The 13,132-nt window shown below is 39.5% G+C and overlaps 1 protein-coding gene across 7 annotated transcripts in view; it reads right to left on the minus strand.

The window, feature by feature from the left end:
* PCDH1 (protocadherin 1) overlaps positions 1 to 13,132 on the minus strand; it is a 242,701-nt gene that overhangs the window by 159,114 nt on the left and 70,455 nt on the right. For all 7 annotated transcript variants that reach the window (XM_056517043.1, XM_056517041.1, XM_056517042.1 and 4 more), the window contains exon 3: positions 7,598 to 9,790. In XM_056517043.1, coding sequence (XP_056373018.1) covers positions 7,598 to 9,790 — 2,193 coding nt within the window. The remainder of the gene's footprint in view (positions 1 to 7,597; positions 9,791 to 13,132) is intronic.

Below are 13,132 nucleotides of genomic sequence, written 5' to 3' on the forward strand. Positions count from 1 at the left end.
ACCCAAAGGCTTATTTACATGGCGGTATCTGCCGGCCCAATTATGAAACATCAGCAGGAAGGGGGGAAACATTACCTTAGGAAAAAGGTCTTCCTTCACCTCGTGCTGGGATAAAAAGTTCGGATTTGTTGCAGATATTACCTGCATATTTTAGTGGTCGATGTGATCTCAAATTGTATAAATATACGAATTGATGGGACTGAGATCTTTCTAGGAATCTTTTTATAACTAGGCCAGCAACACTGGGGCATAGTCTACATCTAGCGGAAGGAAGGTTTCACCATTATCACAGACTGAGATTCTTTACTGTAAGAGCAGTGAGACTATGGAACTCTCTGCCCCATGACGTGGTGATGTCTGGCTCAAACAAGTTAATGGGGGGACTGGATGTTTTTCTAGAGAGTAATAACATTGCTGGTTATGGATACTAGATTTATGTGGAAAGAACATTGATCCAGGATTTCTTTTGAATGCCATATTGGGGTCTGGAAGGAATTTTTCCTGTCATGGGACAAGTAGCATCAGCCTCATAGGAGTGTTTTTGCCTTCTTCTGGATCAACACAATTATAGCTTGAATGTGATTGGCTTTTTTAAAATTTATTTTTTTTATAAATTTTATGAATTATGTAACTATGCACAGGTGAACTATGCAGTTTGAATTTTCTGCAAAAAGTTTTCTGCAGGAAGTCTGACCCATGCAGAGTAACACTTTTAGGCCTTACAAGATGATCACCAGCAGTGAAGTTAAAAACATTTTTTTCTTGTTATTGTCCCCTTAGGGCTCGTTCACACTACAGAAATTCCACTCCAAAGTCATTGGGAGGCTGCTTCCCTGTACACATTTCAGTATTTCCGATCCAGATTCAACATGGAAAAGCCCATTAAGTAGTCAATGACAATTTGACTTTAGGTTCATATTTGTGCAGTAAAATTCAGGGTGAAAAAAGCATTTGTACAGCATGGAAATTTTGGAGAATTTTCTAAGTGTGAACAGACCCTTAAAAAAGGGTACTCCGGTGGAATTTATTTTATTTTTTATTTTTTTATGAACTAGTACCAGAAAGTTACAGATTTGTAAATGACTTCTATTTAAAAATCATAATCCTTTCAGTACTTATTACCAGCTGTATGCTACAAAAGGAAGTTCTATTCTTTCTTGAATTTCTTTTTTATCTTGTCCACAGTGCTCTCTGCTGACTCCTCTGTCCTTGTCAGTAACTGTCCACAACAGCATGTATTTGCTATGGAGATTTTTTCCTGCTCTGGACAGTTCCTGATACAGGCATCAGTGTCATCAGAGCACTGTGGACAAGACAAAAAAGTTTTCCTCTGTAGAATACAGCTGCTAATAAGTACTGAAAGGGTTAAGATTTTTTAATGGAAGTAATTTCCAAATCTGTTTAACTTTCTGGCTCCAGTTGATTTAAAAATAAAATAAAATAAATAAAAATGTTTTCCACCAGAGTACCCCTTTAAGTCAACAAAGTCTAGATAGTGGATTTTCGGAGGTGCGGCCCATGAACTGGTTTGAGTAGTGGCATTGGGGCCGCTCTGCCAGTGGGTCATTCCCCCTGTGGGCACTGGTGTCGCGACGGTGGTGGTCGCCGCCCAGTGCTACGCCATTTTAGGCTAGGGACGTTAGGTACCCACTCTAATTAGGTGGCCTTGACGTGGCGAGTGGGCTTGTACCTTTTGATCAAAATGTATACTAACAACCTGTTAGTTTTTTAATTTATGCCGAGAAGCAATTGGATCAAATTACAATATGTAGTAGATGTGCGACCATCTCTGTTTCTTCTACCTGGATTTAGATAGTGGATTTTGATGTCAATCTGCAGCATAATACACCCGTTACATGTAGATTTGGTTGCAGATATTGCTGTGTATTTTACCCTATACTTGGCAAAGGGTAAAAACTGGTTCAAAAATTGGGAGCATTTTCACAACAGATGAAAAGCCACAGCAGGTAGTTTTGGGTGTCATTTTCTTTCCCAGGACATTTATATTATAAAACTACTGCATGTCTGAATTCTACACACTGTTTGGAGCAGACCAGAGACTTGTTTCACAAACAGCAGCACTTCATTTATTTTTATTTTTTTTGTGATTAGTTGTAACTAGAGATGAGAGAACTTACAGTAAATTTGATTCGATTCGTCACGAACTTCTCGGCTCGGCAGTTGATGACTTATCCTGCATGAATTAGTTCAGCTTTCAGGTGCTCCGGTGGGCTGGAAAAGGTGGATACATTCCTAGGAAAGAGTCTCCTAGGACTGTATCCACCTTTTCCAGCCCACCGGAGCACCTGAAAGCTGAACTCATTTATGCAGGAAAAGTCATCAACTGCCGAGCCGAGAAGTTCATGACAAATCAAATTTACTGTAAGTTCGCTCATCTCTAGCTGTAAACGTAAACTTTTTGTATGTAATGCATTTTGTATTTTACTATAGACTTTGTTTGCTTGTTTCGTGTTTGTGGCAGTTTTTCAATGGTAAGGCTGATTAAGTGAAAGACTCCAGATAGTCAGTGATGCCGATAGTACTGCTCAGAAATAGTGGATTACATTCTTACAAAAATGTTTTTTATTTCCAGCCTTTAGATCACTGGTAGAGATGAGCGAACTTACAGTAAATTCGATTAGTCACGAACTTCTCGGCTCGGCAGTTGATGACTTATCCTGCATAAATGAGTTCAGCTTTCAGGTGCTCCCGTGGGCTGGAAAAGGCGGATACAGTCCTAGGAGACTCTTTCCTAGGACTGTGTCCACCTTTTCCAGCCCACCGGAGCACCTGAAAGCTGAATTAATTTATGCAGGATAATTCATCAACTGCCGAGCCGAGAAGTTTGTGAAAAATCGCATTTACTGTAAGTTTGCTCATCTCTAATCATTGGTCTCCAAACTGTGGCCCTCCAGATGGTGCAACACTACAACTTTCAGCACTTTGCCCTGATAGTCAACAACTGTTGTAGTTTTGCACCATTTGATGGGCCACAGTTTGGAGACCACTGATCTAAAGGCTGGAAATTTAAAAAAAATTGTTGTAAGAATGTAATCCACCATTGGATTTTTTTTTCCTGCCAGGATGCCAGTTTCAATAAAGTGAATGGAGCCAAGTTGTAATACCATACACAACCTAAGGACTGGAGTGGAGTGGAATTTAGCTGCTTTTCTATTCAGCACCACCTCTATCCTCAGGTATTACAACTTGGCTCCATCCAATTTAATGAAGCCAAGCTGCAATACAACACACAACCTACGGACATGAGTGGTGCTGTTTGTGGAAGAAATCCGCTCTGTATGACAAAATATTTCCAGGCAAGCAGAAGATGCCGGCACAAGGACCTCTGAGGCAATAGACATCCGTGCATTTCCGAGTGGGTTCAGCAGAAAGAATTGACATGTCGATTCTTTCTGCAGAGACTGGAAATGGAGTTTCCATGGCAGATATTTCTGTCATGGAAATTTCTCCATGTATACGGTGCAGCAGACGGACATCATTTCCAAGAGCAAATTCCACCGGATTTCGCCATGTAGCCTTAAATTTTCTCATTAACCATTGCAGCACTCCAGAAGATCCAGGTGGTGAAAATTTAGCTATTTAGAGTCCCCAACATTTAGACCTATGGCAGGAAAAACAGTGTCGATATTTTCTCTAGGAAAACCATTTGTCAATAACTAGGGATACTTAAAATACAAACTTTACTGCTCTTAAAAGGTTGTGAAAAGTTTTATTTTCATAAGTTGTTCTTTAAAATTATGGGTTTCTTTTCTCCATATAGAAGATGACTGTTCTTTGCAATATCAACTCGACCTGCTAATAAAACAAGCTAATCTCTATAAAAAGGAAAAAGAAAGTACGGTAAAATGCATTCTATAAATTAGCATTTTGTCCATTAGGATCACTTCCATTACAAGTGAAAAGACCTATAATACCCACTAATACGCTTCCAAGTGTGCCTCCCTCTCCGTCCCGGCCCTAATTGCGGCGGTCGGACATGAAGGAAAAGCTGTGTACGCTTCACCAGGCACTCAGAAAAGCCTCTGGGGAGTTTACCGTTCTATATTCAATATCCACATCCATTCACTCTTCCCCCTCTGAATTGACACATTGAAAATCAGAGCAAAAAGGAAAAAAAAATAAAGTAATAAAAAAAAATAAAAAACACAAAACAAAACATATATAGACAAAAGAAAATACACTAAAATGTATAGTAAAAAAAACACAATAACTTTATTCACAAACAAAAAACGATATTCACAGTGTTCAGCCAATACAAAGTAGATAAATTGAGGTTAGACAAATACGGCGCTATTTTTTTTTAATAGCATAAATATATATAAAAACAAGTGACGCTGCTTACAGAAGGGTGTAAGGAGCAGACTGTATTACTTATTGTGCAAACACATAACCATTCTTATATACACATTCCAGTGAGTTAGAGGTCTGATCTTGTGCAAACTTGCATCAGGAGGTTGGCCGTTCATACGGTAAAAGGTCACGTAGTTGTAATAGGCAGTCCCATGTCGGAGAATTTTTTATTTACAGAAAATTGCGGATAAAAAAATAAAATAAAAATGTTCTATTTGTAAAAAATAAAAAATTGCTATTTAAAAACTAGCCAGCTCTGAAGTAGAAGGCACATGTTGATTAACTTAAGTTCCCCTTCCGCTCCCTCCCCCAAGTATATAGGGCTCTGTTCCTATTCATTTTGGATCACACAGTTCAATCTTATATTGCCACGAAAAATAATTATATTCTATATACATACACTGATTTTCAACTCAATTTCTCCATCCAAAAGTATTACTGTATTTAAAGTGCCCAATGCTTGAGCCTGAGTGATCTAAAGCTTCAGCGTGGGGGGGGATGCAGGCCACTATGGGCGATACAGTTTCTGGGCCAACCATACAGTGCTCAGCGAACTTTTCTGAGGAACAGGACTCATGCACAGAACTTTGCCGAGCATGGTATGGTTGCCTTGGCAACTGTACTGCCCATCTCGGCCTGTTTCCCCCCTAATGCTGGAGCTGAAGATCCCATAAACTCACAACTTTGGATTTAAGATTTAAATATGCAGAGATCTCATAGGTTCTCCTGAACCTCGTGTGGCTCTCTAAGGCCCGACTACAGAGCTTGTAGCTTTGGAAAAGTTGGGAAATTACGGCTACTTTTTCAAGAGAATGAGGCCAAAACACCCACCCAGATCTCTGCATCAAGGACCAATGTTAAGATTTTTGGATTGCGGGTAAAGTCAACTTTTTATTTTATATTTTAAGTGTGTTCTGGCATCAGTTTTGTACCTATCTTAACTATTAAACAAAGTAAGTAAATCTGTAATAGTAAAATAGATTATTATATATATATTTTTTTTAAATATACTTTTCAAGTTGGTGCCCAATATATAAAGACAAACCAGAATTTGTCGCATTTTACAGGGCTGCACCTTAGCGGATAAATTCAGTTTGCATTAGACATTGCTATAATCCTTCATTTTTATTAACATACATAAAAAAGGTTCGCTTTCGTAAACAAAGCTATAATATCCAGCAAATTTACTGGCTCCAAAAATAAGGCCTCGGCCTTCAAATTTACAAAGTTTGTTTTTTTCCCATTCACAACACCATTAAACATTAGGGCACCTTGGCACTAGTAAGAGGGTTTATATGGTCTGTTAAGATACAATTTAATTGTGCTTTTTTTCAACACCCTATAATGCCCCCGAAAGGTAACAAAGAGCTCTTTTATCACTCCTTGAAAATTTTTACGACATTCTTTTTTTTCTAGTGCCGAGGAAACTTTGCACTTCAGACTGGAGAAAACTTTTGTAAAGAAACTAAAACTTCATTAGAATTTCAATTCTTTGGTGTTTTTATTGAGTAACTTAGGCTACGAAAGTATCTTTCTCACCTAAATGTTTGAATTGCTGCATTCACGTGCAGAACTATAGCTAGAGAGGGTTAGTAACACATCATGCAATTTACATACATTAGCAGTGTCCCCCACCCTCTTAGGCACTCTAATAATATCCCTTATGACATAAGGCTAATTTCTCCTGGATATCCTTGTTTTCACATTGTTTAATGGTTTTAACATGTGGACCTTGGTTAAAAGGGGACTCCCCAGGAAAACATTTCTGGTGCCAGAAAGTTAAACAGATTTGGAAATTACTTCTATTTAAAAAATCTTAATCCTACCAGTACTTATCAGTTGCTGTATAACTACAGAGGAAGTTCTTTTCTTTTTGAATTGCCTTTCTGTCTGACCACAGTGCTCTCTGCTGACACCTCTGTCCATTTTAGGAACTGTCCGGAGCAGGATAGGTTTGCTATGGAAATTTGCTCCTACTTTGGACAGTTCCTAAAATGGACAGAGGTGTCAGCAGAGAGCACTGTGGTCAGACAGAAAGGAAATTAAAAAAGGAAAAAACTTCCTCTGGAACATACAGCAGCTGAAAAGTACTGGAAATATTAAGATTTTTAAATATAGTAACTTACAAATCTGTTTAGCTTTCTGGCACAAGTCTATTTAAAATAATTTAAAAAAAAATTTTTTTCCAGAGGAGTACCCCTTTAAGTTTAGGATGGTATCTCAGGGAAGAAAAAGGGTCCGTGATGCAACACTCCTCTCTATCTATCTAAGTCATTGCTCTTGGCACTACTTTTATATAGGAGACAACAATTCAATAGTGTGAATAAGTAGTTGGCGGAAGACACATTTGGTTATGGGAAGTTGGTGGATAGAATAGGCTGGGAAAAGGAAAACAAAGCACAAGGCATAAACCATGCAAAAAAGTGGAAGCATAAAAATGTATTAAGGAAAAAAAACAAAACAAAAAAAAAAAAAACACCCACACACAAATTCCATTATTAGCAGCGTTAATCGCACAAGGCACTCCAAAGAAAAGCATTCTCAACCAAAAGCCCTTTAAACACGGCAAGTTGACGTTCTTAGCTATAACACCGATGCCGCAATAAGGCCTCCACTCTTGACCCAAAAGGAAAGGCACAAACGTAATCACATGCAGCCACAAAATTGCAGAAGTCACCCAGTAAAGTTTAGTCAAGCTACAGATTGAATAATAGCAATGCATGTCAATCTCCGACTACCCCCAACCCTTTTCCTATCATTAAAGTAAAAGGCAATACTGCAACAAGTCAAGTACAATGAACGTAAATACCTTTATCTTAGGAGGATAGCGTGAGAGCCAGCTCACAACATTAACCCAACATATCAAGTAAAATTCAATGAATTCTTAACAAGAGTGAGCTAGCAGTGGAATTCTAGCCCATCCTACCAATATACAAATAATTTACCTACAAAATACATAAATAGGTTCCCTGGACTTGTACAAATTCAGAGGGCCTATCTTAGGAAGTGCTGCTGAAAGTACTTTTTTATTCTTTGGTTGAATACAGCAACAATTCAACTGCTACCCCACCTGCTGAACAAATGGGTAAATGGTTTTAGTTTTGTGCCCACAATACCCACTGGCTCTTAGTTACTCCAACCCCTCATTTGAAGACCGGAATCACCACACGTCAGTCCACGCTAGAGTGCCATCCTTGGATGCCTCACGTAGGAAATAGTCGCCTACCTGCTTATGGTTGTATTTCTGGGGATTGGTCCGATAGCTGTAATCCGAGTACTGATCAGAGCCAGTGGAATTGTTGTCCCCAGTGCCAACAAAGGTGTTTGCCGCTGGCAAGTCTTGAACAACCTGGTGCTTCTTGGAGGCAGATGGGGATTGTGGTTGAAGTTGGATGGATGGCAAGGGGGAGTTTGAACGGTAGTGACGGCCCAGGTCTGGGCTTCCTGGTGGGTAATTCAAAGGTAGATGGATTCGTGGGCTGTCACCAACAGAATCACTCATCAGGTTAAATTTGAGGGACTTTTGTAGCCCCGTTTCCTCATCCTCTTCGACAGGCTTGGGTGGTTTTGGAGACTTGCTTTTCTTTGCTTTGATTTTATTTTTATTGTTTTTATTACTCTGTTTGGGGGCATAAAGATCTTTTGTTTCCTTCTTTCCCGCTTGATAGCCACTCTTGGCTTCTTTCTGTCGACAATATCGGACCAAAACAACCACCACAATGACCAGGATAACTGCCATGATGCCAGCAATGACACCAAATACAATGTTTCGCTGCTGCTTATTACGTTCATATTCTGGATCTCCAGCAATATCAATGTCTAATGGAGTATCCTGGCTGTGGCCAAGTAAAGTCTCTACATAGGTCTGGTTTGTCAAGGTTTCGTTTATGAAGAAATGGACCAGGGCCGTGCCATGCCTAGAAGGCTTTCCTCGATCGTTCACTCTTACTACTAGGCGATGCAGACCATGATGTTTTCTTAAAATTTGCTTTTCTAGGGTAACCTCACCTCCTGTGGGTGTTATTTGGAATAGATCAAAAGGATTACCACTTGCAATACTGTAATGAAGTTCTGCATTTATACCAGTGTCCATATCCTCAGCCCGTACCTTGTTGACTTGTGTACCTGGGTTAGTTGAAGGTGTAAGATAGGCGTATGAAATATTTGATGGTACAACAATCACTGGAGCATTATCATTCTCATCAAGGACATTAATAGTAACTCCAACATATGATGAACGGGGCGGGTCCCCTCCGTCCACCGCCTTCAACCGGAAGGTATATGTGCTTTGATGCTCCCGGTCAAAGGAGATGCTGGAAAGGATAGTGCCTGTCCCATTCTGGATGACAAATTCTCCACTGTCAGGTTCTACTGAGAGATGGATACGAGCATTTTCACCTTTGTCTGCATCTATGACAGTGACCATACCAACAGGGCTCAATCTGGGCATATTCTCCATGACTGAGAAGTTGTAGCCATTCAGCATAAACTTTGGATCGTTGTCATTGCAGTCCAGCACTGTTATTACAACAGAGGCAGTGCCTTTTAAGCTTGGGGTTCCTTTGTCTGCAGCTACAACATGGAAATTATACTGTTCTGTTGCCTCTCGATCCAACACAGTGTTAACTCTAATCTGACCAGAGTCTGGGTTGATTGAAAAGATGCCCCGAGTAGCGGCATCAGCAAGTATGGAATAGGATATTTGTGCATTGGAGCCACTATCAGCATCAGTTGCACTAACTTCCATCACAATATCATCAGGTGAATTGTTCTCTTTGAAGTAAACTTCCATCAAGCTCTGAGTGAAGACGGGAGCATTGTCATTCACATCAGTTACCTGCACCTTAAGAGAGTTGGTGCTTGAAAGAGGAGGATTACCTGAGTCGACAGCCACAATTTCAATAGTGTATTCTTTGACAGACTCGTAGTCCAGTGGTGTGGTCGTTTGCAGGAAGTACTTCTTTTTGCTGTCAGTTCCCGTATCACTGACCTGTTTTAGCTGGAAAGGGACATCCCTAGCCACAACACAAGTCACAGCAGCATTTTCTCCTTCATCAATGTCAGAAACCTGTACCAAAGCCACAGGCGTCTCCACTGGCACGTCTTCAGAAATATTGGCAACACCATCCTGATGGGTTACCAAACCAAACCCTCTGATGTCGATGACTGGTCTGTTGTCATTTGTATCACGAATGGTGATTGTTACTTGGGTGCGGGCAGATTTTGGATTGGAACCTTTGTCTTTGGCCACAACTGAGAATCTGAGAATTCCAACATCTTCACGATCTATGGGTCCTGCCACAGTTATCAGACCTGTAGACCTTTCAAGGTGTAGCAACCGTTTCACAGTGTCAGAGGCCTGGTGGAAGGAATAGTCTATCTCTGCATTGGCTCCCTGGTCGGAATCATTGGCTTTAACCTGAAAAACAAGCAGGACAGTTGAGTTATAAAAGGATTCTAGTTAATGTCAATATAGGTGAATTTAGCAACTACAGTAAGTATCCATGTTCCCAAGTTATTTATACAATAGTTAGCATTTACGTTTTAGTGAATAAGTAGATACAAATTCTTTAGACACCTTTAAAAGGAATTTGTTATTCTTCCTTTGTACTTAACACAAAAAAATACTAATTGGGCCATAGGTCCTTCAGGAACTTTTAAGTAGATTTAGGCCTATACCAAAGTAGATTTTTCATGTGATCATAAAAATCGGCTTAGAAGCTGACTCTGGGAAGAGGAGAAAGGCCAATAAGTAACCCATCAGAAAATTGCTTCTCAGATGGACTTTACTGATAGCAGAAGCTGTAGAACACAAACTAACCATTTATTTTTATGAATAAAGAACCGTAACTTTTTTTTGTATATTTAGTATAAAGCAATAATATGAAAGGCTTTTGAAAGGTGTCCACATCCTTTGAAAAGGTGGCCATACACTTCAGATATCGGTTGGCCACCAATCCAACAGCTTTCTCAATCTGCATTCATGTTTTGCTTGGCAAAGGAGAGGGTAGGGGTAAGCTGTTGCCAGACTCCTCTGGTGATAGCTGATCTCAAATCCAAAAACATTTGATGGGCACCCAACCATGCCCGAAAAAAAATGGAAAGTTTGGCCGAAACATGTCTAATGTGTATGAGAACCTTAAACCTTTGCTTTAGTGGGAATAATGACCTAAATGACTGATAAGGTATTTGGATTTGGTTAACCACAATCACATTAGGACAAACAAAAAAAATTGCAACACTGTGTTTTTCAGATATGAAAACTCAGAATCAAGCCTAAGAAATGAATATCTGGCAAAAAAGGTCAATGCAGCCATGCAGTGTGAGGAAATTGCTCTGATCACGTATTGATAGTGTCAAAGTCATTCTACCACGATAGGCATGATTCTGAACTAGCTGAGAGAATGCTACGACAATTAAAATGTGGGATAGAGCTCAGATCAATGTGCTGCTGAACTGAAAAGTCCTGATTTTCTGACATGCTCATCCCAGTGCAGGAGTGTAAGCGTAAATCACAGAGCAGAAGATAATTATATGAGTCCAGCCCAACCGGCACCCTAGATCTGCTGGAAAGTATTTGTATTTGTCTCACAGAAAAGATTCTTCTCCAACTTTGGCAATTAAAATGTATTATTTTTCTCATGACCAGTTATGCTCATATTAAAAAGGAGATTAAATATATCCTGCACGACAAAACTGGATTATTTAGCACAAATTTGAACGCAATAACATCTAATGTGTATTACTAGAATTTGTATTTAAAAAGGGGTTACTATTTTTTTTTTAAATCAACATGTGCCAGAAAGTTATACAGATTTGTAAATTACTTCTATTTAAAAATATTAATCCTTCCAGTACTAAGCTGCTATATGCTCCACAGGAAGTTCTTTTCCTTATGGATTTCATTTCTGTCTGACCACAGTGCTCTTTGTTGACACCTCTGTCCATGTCAGGAACTGTGCAGAGAAGGAGCAAATCCCCATAGCAAACCCCTCCTGCTCTGGACAGTCCCTGACATGGACAGAGGTGTCAGCAGAGAGCACTGTGGTCAGACAGAAAAATAAAAAATTAACTTCCTCTGTAGTACAGCAGCTGATAAGTACTGTAAGGATAAAGATTTTTAAACAGAACTTTACAAATCTGTATAACTTTCTGGCACTAGTTGATTAAATTTTTTCTCCCACTGGACTAACCCTTTAACACATTCCTTCAATATAGACAGGATCCTTTGACATTCTAATGAGGAGGTCTCCTGTTAGAGTGAACATAGCTTAACCCTAACTTTCCAGCGTTCAATGTGTATATTCAGTCTGTGTGTTGGGAAACACTCCCTTTATATACAACATAACATATTCGTAGTGTTCAACGGTTTGGACACTTGCCAGAAAAGTGTCATTTGACTTTGTGGAGTCAATATATCTTTATATATCTTTTTGTGTGTGTGTGTGTTTGGTTAGATGTCTCAAAAAGTAAGACGAAACCAAACCAAAAAAACATAAAAAGATACACACATTGGGAATATAAGTTCTCTAACTTTCATAGTCAATGGGAGACATATACAATGTGTATAGTGGCCTCCCAAGGTGGCAGATATTGGGGGAGGGAATGATGGGCAATGTTGGATTTCAACAAGCCCAATTCCTTTGTTTTCACAGAGATAAGCCACCTTATCTGGAAACAGTGGCCCATTTGTCTATTAGTTGTGTGTCATATTGACATTCAACCCCATTCATGTCAATGGAGCCAAGCTGCAATACCAGACACAAGCCATTGGGATAGGTGCAGAGCTATTTCTGCAAGAAAGTAGACATGTTTTTCTAATCCTTCGCAAGCCCTTTAACCTTTCTAATCTTTCATTTTCCAAGATGATAATCATCCCCAGCCATGTCTGGCATCCACTAACCCCCGATCAGTCCATCATTTAGACAACCCACAGAGCTAAAAGTGCATATTTATGGGGGAGAGACATTGGTCAAGAAATTGTATTTTTGACATCTACAATACCCAGGCTGGGAAACCCTGGAAGTTTTACTTTGATAATCAGAACCCACATAAGGTTACAGACCTTTGACCTGGAGCATTACATGGTGAAAAACTCTAGGAACATATGCCCTCCTGACAGTTCCAATTTGTCACAACATGAGAAAACCACCAAAAAGGTCACGTGAAGGAAGAGAGAGGGGGGGGAAAAGGAATCTTGTTCATATGAGTCAAAGTTGGAGTCATTTCCCTGGTATTAAGTCTGAATAAACTACCATTACAAAAAACTCACCCAACCTGTTCCTAGTCGGGCAATGGCCCAAGTCGTAAAATACATAAAGGAATGTAAAAAATCCTGCAATGCAGTCACCTGGAACAACTAATTGCTAAAAGGAACAGAAAATTGTTATGGTAAAATCAGATAGCAATATGCTAAACTGGTTCTCTATATGATCAGCTGGGAAAAAAAACTAGAAGAGTCAGCACTGAGTAAGGTTTTTAGTATGTGAGATAGTATCAGCATATGTTATACATGCACGGGGGTTGTTAGATTTATTAGCAGTGCAGTCAATGAAAAAGTACTAGAAAGAAACTCGATTGTACGGATACAAAGCTTCTCGTACAATGGAGGTATTAATCTTTAAACTTTTTAATCCTGTAAATCTGAGTCCGAGTGTTAAAAAAAGGACACAAATATCTCCATTTACTGGAGCGGAGCAAACTGCCTGGTCCCTCCAGACATCTAAAAATGGGGAGAAACCGGGGCCATGTAAAAGCTCAA

Source organism: Hyla sarda, chromosome 4 (assembly GCF_029499605.1).
Source record: "Hyla sarda isolate aHylSar1 chromosome 4, aHylSar1.hap1, whole genome shotgun sequence".
Classification (NCBI taxonomy): Eukaryota; Metazoa; Chordata; class Amphibia; order Anura; family Hylidae; genus Hyla; species Hyla sarda.